Below are 14,375 nucleotides of genomic sequence, written 5' to 3'. Positions count from 1 at the left end.
ACCTGAGGCAGACTCCACCTCAGGTTCTGATCCAAAAAACCCTGTGTGAACTTGAAATCAATGGGAGCCGGACAGTTCTTTTTTCCAGGAGCCGGAATAAGCGACATGCTCACTCTTAAGGCGGATTCACCTTGCGACATCTGCTTGAAGACACTCCCTCCTGACTAGGCCCATTCATTTGGGCCTAATCCGGAGCAGAGTGCGGGACTGGATGCCAGTGCAGACGCAGCCACCCGTATTTTGGTCCGGAATAGGGCAGTGTGAACTTACCTTAATAAATCTGAGCCACCAATAGCATTAAAACATGGATATTTACATGAGGCAAAGGATAACAAACTTAAGCTTAAAAGGATGTCCAGTTTTAGGTAAAAATGGTCAAAAAAAATTCAAAATCCCTAGAGGCTCCAAAATTCATCTCAGCTGCTCCTAGATATTGTTTGTTGACTGCAAAAGTGACGTGGCCTTATGCTATGTTCACAATAGCATTTGGATTTCCTTTCATTGGGTCTGCTTGGGGACCTGGAAAACGGAAACCCAATCCACTTAAAAAGCGGTTGCCGTGGACCCCATTGACTATAATGAGGTCACAGGGCTTCCAGCCAAAAGCAAGTTTTTTCTCTCTGCATTTTTCAAGTGGAATAGAAAATGGAATCCCCAAATGGAGACCGAGTACTGGTGTGAACCTAGCCTTAGTCATGTAGCTGAAGCCAGTGATGGGCTGCAGTGAGTATGGGCCATCAATGTGATGAGTACGGTGACCTCTTCGCTAGAAGTGGCTGTGCTTGGCATTATAGCTCAGGTTTAGGAAATCGCAGCATTTTTGCTGCATGTTTTCCTGCTTTGCAGTGACTGTAAAATGCTGCGGCCAAACCGCAGCATTTACGCAAGATGAGGACACGGTTTAAGGCCCTGGGCCCCACGGAATATAAATATTTTACAGTCAGAGCAAAGTAGATGAATCCCATGCCCACTTCGCTGTAAAAACTACGGTGCAGACACGCCGTGATTTCCAAAACCAATGCAGTTTTGGAAATCACAGCATATCAATTATACCTAAGGAAATGTGTGCGGTTTCCCCATAGGTATAATTGTAACAGAAAGTCCATTGAGGAAACTTCTGTGAAGTTTCTATCTTGAGTGCTGCGAAAAAGAACCAAAATGTGTTGCTGTCGCAGATGTCCCATGCGGCCTTAGCCTAAAAGGATTTTCTAAGAATTAACCAAAAAAACTAATAAAAATGTAAGTGTACCTGCACCCCCTTATGCAGTAGCTTGCTATACCCTCTACGTCCCCCTGGTTGTAATGTTCAGCTCCACATTATGTCAGGATGCTGAACATTATTCTGTGTGGCACTGTCTGGTGCCATGTTACATGTAATACGTGATGCCAGGCCTGAGGAAGATGAGTAGTTCGTATAATGTCACCCTGTTGGGGACATTATAGTGTAGGGCAGGGCGCTCAATGGGGGCATTATACTGTGCGGGGAGTATTATGAGGCCATTATACTATATGCAGCACTAGGAGAGTACCATGCTATACATTATACACTTTGAGGGGCACTATGATGGCATTATACTCTGGGGGGGGGGGAATATTTTGTGGGGACCACTAAAGGGACACTTTGCTGCATAAGGGCACTATGGGGCCATTATACCGTGTAGCACAGGCTTGCGTACAGTATGGAGGGATAGGGAGCCTGTACTTAGGGGACATGACTTATAAATACTAATCACCATATTCACACCACTTGTACCTTCTTTCAGGAAAACGGAATATTCCAGGTGACCCCGCCCACTACAAACCACGCCCACCCGGCAGGGAAACTATTTGGCAACTATGTAGTTAAATTAACCCAAATTAAAACAAACACAAGAACATGCCGCCTTGTAGTTCTCCTGGGGTAGAGCTGTGTCTGCGGCCCCTGCACCCCTCACCTGTCACTACTACTAGGCTTGGCCTGAGGAACAGCCCAAATATTTGGTGTAGACGTGGGCACGCGGCCTGTGTATACGTGTACTTCTTACTCTCCTGTGGCCATGCAGTGTGAGGAGATGAGCGGCCTGGGCGACGAGCTGCCGCGGGAGGTGGGCGCACTATTCTCGGACACGTACACGGAGGAGAGCCGCTACAAGTTCTGCGGCCGGGAGCTCAGCATCATCCAGCATTTTGGTGCTAATCTCGGGGTAGCAGCGCCAGTGTGGGACGCGGTAAGTGCGAGGAGGGGGCGGCATGGAGCAGCAGATGTGGAAGATGGAGCCGCCTCTGACTGGACGCAGCGACGTCACCTTCTCTGTCACTTCCTAAAGTAAAGTAGTCTGCGGCATGCTGCGACTTGTAGTTACACACAGCTGATGCCACCTTGTTTTCCTGGCTGCCCCTGTGTGTCTCCCCCAGTCCTGCCTCCACCATACTGTATACCTGACCTGGTACCGGGATCAGTCACTGTACTGAGCAGACCCAACACATAGTGATCCCATCACATGGCCTACCATAAGGCTCCATTCACACCTGCATTCTTAGGCTTAGTTCACACGTAAATAACATGTGGCTTCTTTTGGCAGCGGAAAAAAACGCTTCCTAATTAGGAAGCGTTTTTTTTTTTACCTTGGCACACTTTCTGTGGAGCGTTTTTTTTGTAAAAACCGCTTCCAGACGGTTTTCTCATCCTTTAAGAGAATGGGTCACAAAAACGCGTTGCGGTTTTTACTGCACGTTTTTTTGTAAAAAAAAACCGTGTGGTAAAAAAAAAACGCTTCCCATTCACTTCTATTGCTTTCTTCAGGCGAAAAGCACCTGAAGAAAGGTCATGTCGCTTTTTCTCTGCTAGCAGAAATAACATTGTATGGAGGATGATTATGACGTGGATTCCGCTGTCAAAATGCTCCTCCATGTCCGCGTGTGAACTAGCCCTTAGTGCATAGTGTTCAGTCTCAGGCTTGGTTTACACCTGCGCACGGGTTTCCATTCGAGGACCACTGTCCGGAAACCTAATCGCATAAAAAAAGCAGTTACCTTTGGGAACCTGCCACCCCATAGACTATAATGGGGTCCGTTCGGTTTCCTCTCAAAGGGTGCATGCACACTGAGTAATGCCGGGCGTGTATGAGAGCCGTACACGCCGGCATTACAGCAGACTGCCGAACACTTCCCATTCACTTCAATGGGAGCGCTCGTAACAGCGGCGTTTACGAGCGCTCCCATTGAAGTGAATGGGAAGTGTTCGGCAGCCCTGCTGTAACGCTGGCGTGTACGGCTCTCATACACGCCCGGCGTTACGTAGTGTGCATGCACCCAAAAAAGGCGAAAAATGCGGAGAGAAAAACACTGCTTGTAGCACTTTTCTCTGCGCATTTTTAATACAGAGAGGGGAATGGAATTCCCGTACGGAATGGAAAGCGCAGATGCATGCACATAGGGAAATGTGAGTCCGCAGACCTCAGTCTATAGATCTGTGGTAACGTGGCTGCCAAATATTAATCGGCCAAGTTAAAACATATTGGGCCTGTGGCCTGTCAAAGATAAGAATGGTGTGATTGTTCACTTTTAGCTGATCATCAGCCATTCTGTATGTCATTCTTAGGGTAAATTCACACGTGGGAATCTGCCACGGATTTGGGAGCAGATACAACCCTACATCCATGGCAGATTCCATGCCTGAAAACAATGGGAGGCAGATATTGCTGCAAGTCATAGAAAAGATCAGTGTCCTGCTCAATCTTGCCATGGATTCTGAAGCTTGGAGATCATTGCCGATCAGGGCCATTCCGCAGATAAAAGTCGCAACGTAATGCAATGCCCTGCCGCAATACTGTGACCAAATACAGCAGCGGGAAATGAAGAAGAACTTCTCTTCATTTTCCGCTGTGATTCTTAGGCTGAGGCCCACATGGCATACACCTGTGGAAAAAAAACCCATAGCGTTTTACAGTCACTGCAAGGTAGATAGGATTGTAGTGAATCCTGTCCACACCAGAAAAATATGCGCAGGAGACACACTGCGGTTCCCAAAACTGCAAGGCGTTTAATCTCGATATGACGCAGAAGATAAAACTTTTTGCTATATTGGGTGAAGTCCTGTTGCACAAAGAACAACCAGTGCTTCGTCTTTTCTCTTTCAGGCTCTAAGTCTCTGCAACTACTTTGAAGAACACAAGCTGGATTTCAAGGGGAAAAAAGTTATAGAGCTGGGTGCCGGGACTGGTATAGTGGGCATACTGGTGTCATTGCTTGGTAGGTTACCTGGGAAAAAATATACACCTGTCTTGGTTAATCTGAAATATTCTAGAACTTCTAGTATGCTGCACAAACATCATAAAAGAAAGGTCACACTGCGCAGTTTGATGCATATTTTCATGTATGCAACAATGAAACCGTATAACAAACTGTCCTGTGTAAACCAGGTCGAATGCTATGTTCACATCTGAGTTTAGGTCCCACAGGAGGAGAAACAATAAGTGTTGCTGCAATTTGTAGTATAGAGGATAGTACCAGGAGCCTCATTTACATGAAACACGGAGGAAAACGGTGAGGAATTTAGTGTGGAATTTCAGCGCTGAAAAAAAAGTCTCCCATTGACTTCAATGGGTTCCTTTTTCTGCTAACAGAAAAGAGGCTTTTTTTTCAGCGCTGAATCTGACGCGGATTCCTCACCAAATTCAGCACCATTTTCCTCCACGTTAATGCTCCCTTAAGACCGTTCAGGTCTTTTCTTTTTTTTATTTGACAACTAATGCTAGGCTCACACTAGTGTTCAGATTTCTATTCCTCGGGTCCGCTTTGGGCCTTAGGGGGTGTTTACATTACTGTTAGTAGTGTCCATTGCTAGGATCCTTTACAAAATGTTAACAATGGACACTAAGGGCTAGTTCACACGGGGCAATAGGGGGCGGATTTTGATGCCAAATCCACCTCAACATCCTCCCCCTCACAATGGAGGTCTATGTAGACTGCTAGTGTTCTTTTTTCCTTGAGTGGTTTGTTCCCGCTCATGGAAAAAAGAAGCGAGCTGCCCTTTCTTCAGGTGGATTCCGCCTCGCGACAGCACCCTCCGGACTAGGCCCATTCATTGGGCCTAATCCAGAGCGGAAAGCCGTGACGGGATGCCGTGCACTGCACTGGCATCCCGTCGCGGCAGCTGCGACGGAATGTGCACACGCAGAATCCCCGTGTGAACTAGCCGTAACAAAACCATCTTAAATCCATTAAAAATCCCACTGATTTCGATGGGATTTTATCTGGTGTTCGTTTACACCAAATCCACCACAGGTCCGTTTTTTTTTTGTTTTTTTTTGTGCAGACTCAAAAACACAGGATGCATGAATTTAGTGTCTGTTTAAAATAACAGGTTTATGATGGATAGCAAGTGGCCATTATTTTTTAACATTAATTTCTATGGATAACAGATATGGCCGTCTGTTATACTGTTCGCTATTACTGTTAATTTTTTTTTTTTTATGAACATGCTCAGAAAAGAAACATAAAAGCAAAAAAAGGATAGTATAAAAACAGACACTAATGCAGACTAACTGATGCTAATGTGACAGGTTTTTTTTAACTGATCCATTAAATGGATTAGTTAATAAACAACCACATTAACATCAGTTAATGTCTGTTATGACAGACACTATCAGAATGGACATCTAACAGTAGTGTGAATGCCTCCTTAGAAAGGGGGACCTCTTCAATAGCTACATCACACGCCGTTTGTTCCATAGCGGCCATTCAATGTACAGCCTCACTCTGTTCACTTCTATGGTTCAAAGCTGCATTACATCTCATGACTGCTATGGATGAGACGGCATTGATGTAAACGTGAAGGGGTCATGGCGAACTCATGACCATCGTGACCCCTTCCAACTGCTGATCAGTGGGGGGGTCTTGGGTGTTGTATCTCCACTGATGTTTTATTAAAGACCTATTCTGAGTATAGCTCACCAATTTTTTTTTAAAAAAAAACAGGCCGACCCCTTTACAGCTTTATTTGTTAAAACTTAATTTGTGATTTATTTTATTTAAAAGCTGATGCATTGCCCTACACATTACTGCTTGCAGCTGCATATGGACACATCTGGTAGTACTCCCTTTAAAGAGGTCTTTTCATGTCCTCAGAGATCGGTATATACTGATAGAAAGCTGACGGTGCGCTGAATTCAGGGCACTGTCAGCCTTGATGGTATGTGCCCGCGTGCCAGAGATACTAGTGCTGTTAGTTTCAGCAACAATATCCTTCCACTGTCAGAAGATCGGGCCTTACAGCCTAGCACCGTCAATGGGCTATGAGGAATACCCCCTTGACAGTCCAAGGGTATTAGGCTATTGAACAGTACTGTAAGAGTGAGCCTTCCTCAAAGCCCAGCAATGACGCTGATCATTCAGGCTCATCCTCCTGCCAGTACAGGGATATTGGTGCTGAAACTAATGGCACCAATATCTCTGGCATGTGGGTGTATGCTGATGACGTTGACAGCTTTCTATTAGTATATAATACCGCTGATCTCTCAAGGACATGAAAGGTCCTCTTTAACCATTTCTTGCTATCAGTTGGCCATGTTTTGTTTGGGTGGATGACAACAATGAACATTAACAATGATAATGTGACATCCCCTAAATCTGCAGAGTTCTGCTGAATATGTTGGCCCTGTTCAAGTGACTGGGAAAAAGTAAATGGATATCCTACCGTAATGTTAATGATGTGGCTACATACATGCAGTTTTATATCTGTTTTTTAAGTCAGCTTTCACAATCTGTGCTCCAGGTGAAGAGCTATTGGTACCGGTACCGTAGCTCTTCACCGTCAGAAGGGCGTTCCTGGCAGTCAGTCAGGAGCACCCTTCCTCACAGCAGTGCCGCCTCAGGTTCCGGACCAAAATACGGGTAGCTGCGATTGGATGCCGATGCAGTGCAGCACCCAGTCACGCACTCCACTCGGGATTAGGCCCAAATGAATGGGCCTAGTCGGGAGGGAGTGTCTTCAAACTGATGTCTTCAGATGTCGCAAATCCGCCTGAAAAAATGAGCATGTTGCTTCTTTTTTCAGGGAGCCGGAACAAACGGCTCCTGGAAAAAAAAAGAACTGACCGGTTCCTATTGATTTCAATGGGAGACGTCTTTTTGGTCAGGATTTTGAGGCGGATAAGGCCTCCACTGATCAAATACTGATGACCTTTCCTGTGCATAGGTTATCCCCCTTTTTAATAATGGCTGCACAAGGACAGCAGAAGCTGTTAATAACTTCCTCAGAACTATGTAAGCATCTATGCCTGAATTTTAAGGTGCCGAAACCCTGTTCATGGTTTGTGATCCTCCTGGGTAAAGTATATACCGTGATACAGCTAGAAGAGCCCATGATCATTTCAATAACTAATTTGTAGACCAGGAAAAATTCATGTCATATTTTGGACAATCAGATATGTATGGACACAAATAAAATAAAAAGTGCTCATTGAACACTAAACTGAACATTTTTCTAATGTTTACAAATGGAGCCCGGGCTGTGCTAAGACATTTAATGAAATAATAAAAGCCCTAGACTGTAGTGCAATACTCTGCAGCATGATAGTACCGCCATGGTACAACTATTTCAGGTATAATGAGCCTTAGAGATGCCTTTCCTCTTTAGAACCTGTTGAGAATGTTAAGTGGCACTTAGCTGAAGGTACAGCTGTCTTAGCGATTCTTACTCCCTCTTTAAAAGCTCAAGCAGACCTCTTCTTCTTTAGTAATGGTAATGGACCCATTAATGTTATCCATCTGGCTTGTCGGATTCTTCTATGTGCTGTGCTACTCATACTGAACATTACGGATTTGAAGTGATACAAAGAGATGTTAGGCAGAGCGTATATACACATTTTACCTTTATATTACAGTATTGATGTTACCCATCAGGCTTTGGTAGCGAGAACACTTTACTGATCCCTACTGGGCGATCTTGGGAGTAGTTGCCTTTTGTTTTTTTTCTCTCTGTCCTTCCATGTGGTTTAGTTGTGTACCATGTCCCAGTAAGGGATGATTTGTAAAGGTTGTGTTAGGTCAGGGATCTGGCAGACATTACTTCTACTTGTACTATGGTGTCTCTAGTAATGGGTTTTAAGATTAGACTGTAGTAGTAAACAAGTTGCTCGTGTGACATAATAACTAGAAGACATCACTTCAATGATGTTCAGTTCAGAGTAATGTCTCACAAGCATTGTATCTGAGCTAACATGCGGCCCTCACACTGATCAGCTGTTCATGGTCACTTCTATTGCCCATACTATATACTGCATAGGGTCGGACGTAGATGGCTTTGTGTCATATATAGTGGCTGGGTGCTGTAGGTGCACATGTCTATCATTGAAGTCAATGATAGCTGAGCTTCAGTACTGCTTCTGGCTCCATGCATTATATAGTATGACGTCAAAAGTTGCCACAAAAAGACGATCTGTGTGGGGGCCACTTTTGTCCTTACACTGATCAGATATTTGAGACCTAGTCTAAAGGTAAGCCATTAATAAAAAAATTCCTGGCCAAGCTCTTTATTGCGCGTTAAAACATACACTGAAATGCATTTACCCATTGATTTCAATAGGAAAGCATGTTTGTTGTATTCCTGCACTTCTAAATACTACAATATAAGTACATGCTATTCCTTGTAGTGCTTTTGTAGCAATGCTTTCCCATTGAAATCTGTGAAAAGGTGTTTCTGGGTACTTGTCAGGCACATTTCAGTGTGCTTTAACACCTCAATGGTGCTTACTTTATGTATAATGGCCAGGCGAATGGTTTGGACACTAAAGAACTCATGATTTTCAATGTGTCTATTTACCATATAGACTCGAGTATAAGCTGACCCGAATATAAGCCGAGACCCCTAATTTTACCACAAAAAACTGGGAAAACTTATTGACTTGAGTATAAGCCGAGGGGGGGAATCCACCATTGCAGATAGTCTGGTCATGTGCATTGCAGCTTAGTAACTCCATGTGCCTCCTAGTAATAGCAGTTAACCCTGTCATGTCCCTCACATTAACCCCGTGTGCCTCACATAAGAGTTACTGATATGTGGGACATATGGAGGTAATAATTAGGTATCTTCATAATTAAGGTCCATAATTAGTACCCTCATGTGTCTCACATATTAGTAACCCTTATATGGGGCACACAGGGGTTAATATGAGGGACATGATGGGGTTAACTGTTATTAATGTGAGGCACATAGAGTTACTGAAACTAAATTAATAACCCCAAATGCCTGACATTAATAGGCAGAGTAAGGGACCTGTGTGTGCCACGTTACTGTCGCTTCCTCTCCTCCATACAACAGACATCTTCCATAAGACACAATGAATCCTGGCCACTCATCTGCAGGGTAGATGCTAAATCCTAGTGTGCTAAAGGATCTCTGATGACGTCATGACCATGCCATTGTGAAATCCTATAGCATAGAGCATTGTTCTTGCGGATCATACTGCAGGGTTTGTCCATTTGCACCATTTGAACGTACAACTCCAACTATATATTTGGAAAGTGTTTTGTTGTGAAAACCTTGACGTCAGTATAAGTAAAGCTTGATAATGGTGGCAGAAGGTTACTTTCTGTTGTTGGTAAAGTTTTGGTGTCAGGATATAATATAACTTTCCTCTTTCTGTTTGCGTTCCTAAAGGTGGCCTTGTAACCATTACCGATCTTCCACATGCGCTTCCACAGATCAGGAAAAATATATCGGTCAATGTTGCTTTGGATCACATTCCTAATGTCTGTGCCTTGTCGTGGGGAATTGACCAAGTACACTTTCCTCAAGACTATGACTTTGTCTTAGGAGCTGACATTGTATACTTGAAGGAAACGTACGACCATCTTGTACAGACGTTGCTGCATCTCTGTGGTCCTCGGACAACCATATTGTTGTCTTCAAAAATGAGAAAAGAGCATGGCGCCATGGACTTTTTCCAGAATATTCTGCCTCAGTATTTCAATGTAGAGATTGTTAAAAGAAATGCTGAAGGTGACATTAATATTTACAGAGTGACTCGCTTCCAGAATTGATCTAAAGCAGCCTTTTATCAATACTTCCATGAATAATTCCAGTCACATTCATGGGTGACAAAGTGTCAATGATGGAAATTCCTCGGTCAGTTTCAGTCTTTTTTTCATTATATTCCATTCTTTCTTTCTTATTCATAGCATAGAGCAATGGGGGGGGATGACCCCAACATGTCTGTATAGGTTCATGATAATATAACTGATTAATATCTTCATATATACAATGTAAAGCTTGGTTCACACATGCAGCTGTTCAGGGATTCTGTCCCGCATTCTGCTTGAAAAATGCGGAGAGAAAAGTACTGCAAGCAAGACTTCTCTCTGCATTTTTCGTATGGAAATGCGTCCAGCTAGTACGTAGTCTAATTTCCATGGGTAACCACTTTTTAAGCAGATTGGGTTTCCATTTTTCAGGTCCCTAAGTGGACTCGAATAATGGAAATCCCAATGCAGGTGTGAACCTAGCATAAGCAAACCTAAAGCTGATAGTCCCTAAAATAGAATATAAGAAAACCACCTCGGGCAATGCCTTAACTGCTCAAGAACGATCCAAAGGAAAACCTCCTACACAATAGATGGTTGGCCAGTCCAGTCAGCTAACAACTCATTTTTGCATAATACACGTGTAAAGAAAACGTGTAAAATCAAGACTCCCATTGACAATTACACCTGTGAAAATATGTGTAAAAAAAAACGTGTTTTTTACACATGTAAAAAATGGCATTGAAGTCAATGGGAGTCTTGTTTTTACACGTGTATTCTTTAGACATGTATTATGCAAAAATGAGCGCGCGTTTACTCTGTGTGAATGGACCCTTAGGCTGCATTCACACTGAGTTTGTTGGTCAGGAAACTGACTCAAATTCCTACTCCTAAAAACGCCTCAACATAGGACTGTATTGTGCTCAAGGTGTTTTTTGGAGGAGGAATTTGAGTCAGTTTCCTGACCAAAAATCTCTATGTGAACTCAGCCTGAAGTCACCATCTCCACCACCTCAAAAATCTCTCATTTGGCACCAATAACATTGTGGATGAATGAATAGGACCGGCTACATATGAAGTGCTCACTGCAACTAACCTGACAACAAAAGTGTCAGAAACTATATAAAGTCTACCATAGATGTTATACTGGTCATTATTGTATATTATTCCTTATTTGGGGGGGGGTTGCTAATATCAGCCCTAACTTAAGGCCCCACACAACCTGTAGTCTCTCAGCGATCTTAGACAAATGATTGCAGCTTTTCATAGGGAACTGTCAGACACTGTATGGAGGATCAATAATATCAAGAGTAATAAAGCAAAGTATATCATCTTATAATGAAGTAACATGGACATTCAGTCACATGTGCATTCTCAAAAAGCTTAATCTCTATTCACTGCAGCTTTTCTGCTCTATTTTATAAAATCTTTCTCATTTCCATTTTAAAAATTTTCATTTTTAAAGGGATTTTCAGGACATCTATAGTGATAATCAATCTATCCTTGGGAGAGGTTATCAATATTAGATCAATATTGATTCTTCTTGCAGCGCATCTATCAACTGATTGATAACAAGCTCAGTTCTGTACATGGTGCGGTGGCCATAAATGGTCTTGCAGATGCAGAAGGCTGCAGTACCATTCACAGCCACTAGATAGTGTTCAGAGCTGTCAGATGATCAATGGAGTTGCTAGGAGTTCCATCCTTACTAATCTGATAATGATTACTATCTTAAGGATAGGTTGTCAGTACTAAAGTTGCAAAGAACCCCTTTAGGCTGAGGCCCCACGATGCGGAAATGCAGCTTTTTTTGTTGCAGATTTTGTTGCGGTTTTTTGAGCCAAAGCCAAGAGTGGCTACAAAATGAATTGGAAATTTACAGGAAGCTCTTATACTTCAACCTTTTGCTCAATCATCTCCAGGCTTTGGCTGGAAAAACCGCAACAAAATCTGCAACAAAAAAAGTTGCATTTCCGCAATGTGGGGCCTCAGCCTTAAGCGGTCTTATAATTTCAGGAAATACTGGTTACTTTAAAAAAAATAAATAAAAAAAAATTGCATCTATAAAAGTAACAGAATGTTCCTATCTGCTTTTTTAAATCAATTCATCACACCTAAAGATCTCTACTTGCAGTTATTATACAAAACCCTTCTTTGGTTACTGCCTGGCTCATGTGGTGGACACGCTCCGCTCTGTACAGTTCTCAGAGTTATGTATTAGTATATCCATCCCATGACCAGGTTGTGCCACAGCCATAACTTTGTACAAATTTTGTAAAACAAATGTCAATGTTTGTATATTCAGAATTTTATCTAATAAATATATTTTTATCATTGTGTAACTGAGGTACATATGTGCTCATGTCCACAACACTATAGCGCAGATGTATCAGTGTCACAGGACCGTATAGTCGCTATTCCAAAGCACCTACACGGACTCTTTTATAAATGGCCACAAAAAAGCCAGTGGTTGAATTCCTGTGAAAGGAAATAAGTAACGAACTATACACTAATTAATTATACAATTTAAGCATTTAAAGGGATTCTATCATTAAAATTGTATTTTTTCTGCCTATCGTGTCAGAATAGCCTTAAGAAAGGCTATTCTTCTCCTACGTTTAGATGTCTTCTCCGCGGCACATGTTTGGAAGAAATGCTGGTTTTCGTCAGTATGCAAATGAATTCTCTAGCAGCACTGGGGGCGGGTCCCAGTGATCAAACAGCACTGGGGGCGTCCCCAATGCTGCGATAGAAATCTGCAGCGCCATCTTCACCTGGAACAGCCTCTCTTCGCGTCTTCTTTTGACAGGCGGGCATGCGCAGTTTGAATCCAGCGCCGGAAGAAGACACGAAGAGAGGCTGTTCCAGACGCAGGTGGAGGCAGCGCTGGAGAGTTCTCTCACAGCATTGGGGACACCCCCAGTGCTGCGAGAGAACTCATTTGCATACTGATGAAAACCGGGATTTCTACCGAACGGCGGCCCAGAAGAAGACATCTAAAGGTAGGAGAAGAATAGCCTTTCTTAAGGCTATTCCGACACGGTAGGTAGAAAAAATATTTTAATGATAGAATCCCTTTAATTTTGAAGTTGGAGTCTTTAACTCTTTTCCACCCACTTTTTCAGCCCTGGTGTCAGCTGTAGCACTGTAGTTAGATTTCCCCCATAGTCCGACCTATCAGAATTTTTAAAGTCTCCTTTGCTGGAGTCTGTGCCAAATTTCTGGAATGTTGTATGATAAATAGGGTGTGTCTTTTGTCCTTAGATTTTACTTTATTCACTTGGCCACCCACCAGTCGAGCTGATAATGCAACATTATTGTGACATAGAGAGATAAAAGGTCACAGTTGTTAAATCTGATGTTAGCTTGACAGGTTTTTGCACCTAAGTGGCGGTTGTTTTCACAGATCCTGTATAGATTACACTGTATGGAGAGATCCATAAAAACGGATACAGAGTATGACCTATATTTTGACAGTCTGATATGTTAAAGGGAGTCTATCATTCAAAAGTCACATTTTCCACTAACCCCACTTTGGAATAGCCTTTATAAGGGCAATTATAGTTGTATCTTTGTTTTTCTTATGCAGGCAGCAGTTTTTGCATAAAATTGCTTTTTCTGTTCTGCTAATGAATGTCACGGAGCACAGGGGGCGTTCCGGCCCGTGGGGCGTTCCCCCTGTGCTCTGAGCACAGCAGCATCATAACCTATAGGCTGTGTTCACACGGAGTTTTTTGTTGGTCACGAAAAATCTGCTTCAGGAAAATTCAGGCAATTTTTGAGGAGTTTTTTTTTAAGCGTTTTTCAGGCGATTCCGCCTGAAAAAAAAACAATGGAAGTCAATGGAAGGTGGAAAATCCGCCTGGTGTTTTTCAGGCGTTTTTTTTTTTTTTTTTTACCATAAATGTGCCAAAAAAACGCTAGCTAACGGTTTTTCCGCCTCCAATTGACTTGTATTGATTTCCTGAGGCGGAATCCGCCTAAAGAATGGACATGTTCATTCTTTTTTCCGCTAGCAAATTTTTTCTGCTTGTGGAGAATCTGCTAACAGAAGAAAAGATTACATAGGACTATATGGTGAGGCGTTTTTTGGTCAGGATTTTGTGGCAGATTCCTGATCAAAAAAACTCAGTGTGAACGCAGCCTTAGGGCCCGTTCACACTGGCACAGAGGGGGGCGGATTATGGCTCGGAATCCACGTCATAATCCGCCCCCTCAAAATGGTGGTGTATGGAGACCGCCGCTAGCGGAAAAAAGAAGCGAGCTGCCCTTTCTATAGGAGGATTCCGCGGCTTGGCAGCAACCTCCGGAGTTGGCCCATTCATTTAAGCCTACTCCGGAGGAAAAAGCCGCGACTGTCGGAAGCCTCGACA

At 43.1% G+C, this 14,375-nt stretch overlaps 1 protein-coding gene across 1 annotated transcript; it reads left to right on the top strand.

The window, feature by feature from the left end:
• The first annotated feature begins 2,038 nt into the window (after positions 1–2,038).
• On the top strand, positions 2,039–10,068 carry EEF1AKMT3 (EEF1A lysine methyltransferase 3). The gene is made up of 3 exons (XM_075262865.1): positions 2,039–2,207; positions 4,119–4,230; positions 9,641–10,068. Exons 1-3 carry the CDS (start codon positions 2,052–2,054, stop codon positions 10,021–10,023), a joined length of 651 nt encoding a protein of 216 aa, XP_075118966.1. The 5' UTR covers positions 2,039–2,051; the 3' UTR covers positions 10,024–10,068.
• Positions 10,069–14,375: the final 4,307 nt, after the last annotated feature.

Source organism: Leptodactylus fuscus, chromosome 2, assembly GCF_031893055.1.
Source record: "Leptodactylus fuscus isolate aLepFus1 chromosome 2, aLepFus1.hap2, whole genome shotgun sequence".
Lineage (NCBI taxonomy): Eukaryota > Metazoa > Chordata > Amphibia > Anura > Leptodactylidae > Leptodactylus > Leptodactylus fuscus.
Note: the sequence above shows the minus strand (reverse complement) of the source record. Positions and strands in the feature narration are given on the sequence as shown.

Bases quoted from the DNA above. Each gene is read 5' to 3' on its own strand.
- EEF1AKMT3 (XM_075262865.1), top strand. From the start codon at position 2,052: ATGAGCGGCCTGGGCGACGAGCTGCCGCGGGAGGTGGGCGCACTATTC. The intron at 2,208-4,118 runs GTAAGTGCGAGG...TTTCTCTTTCAG, and splicing joins CAGCGCCAGTGTGGGACGCG to GCTCTAAGTCTCTGCAACTA. The intron at 4,231-9,640 runs GTAGGTTACCTG...GCGTTCCTAAAG, and splicing joins CATACTGGTGTCATTGCTTG to GTGGCCTTGTAACCATTACC.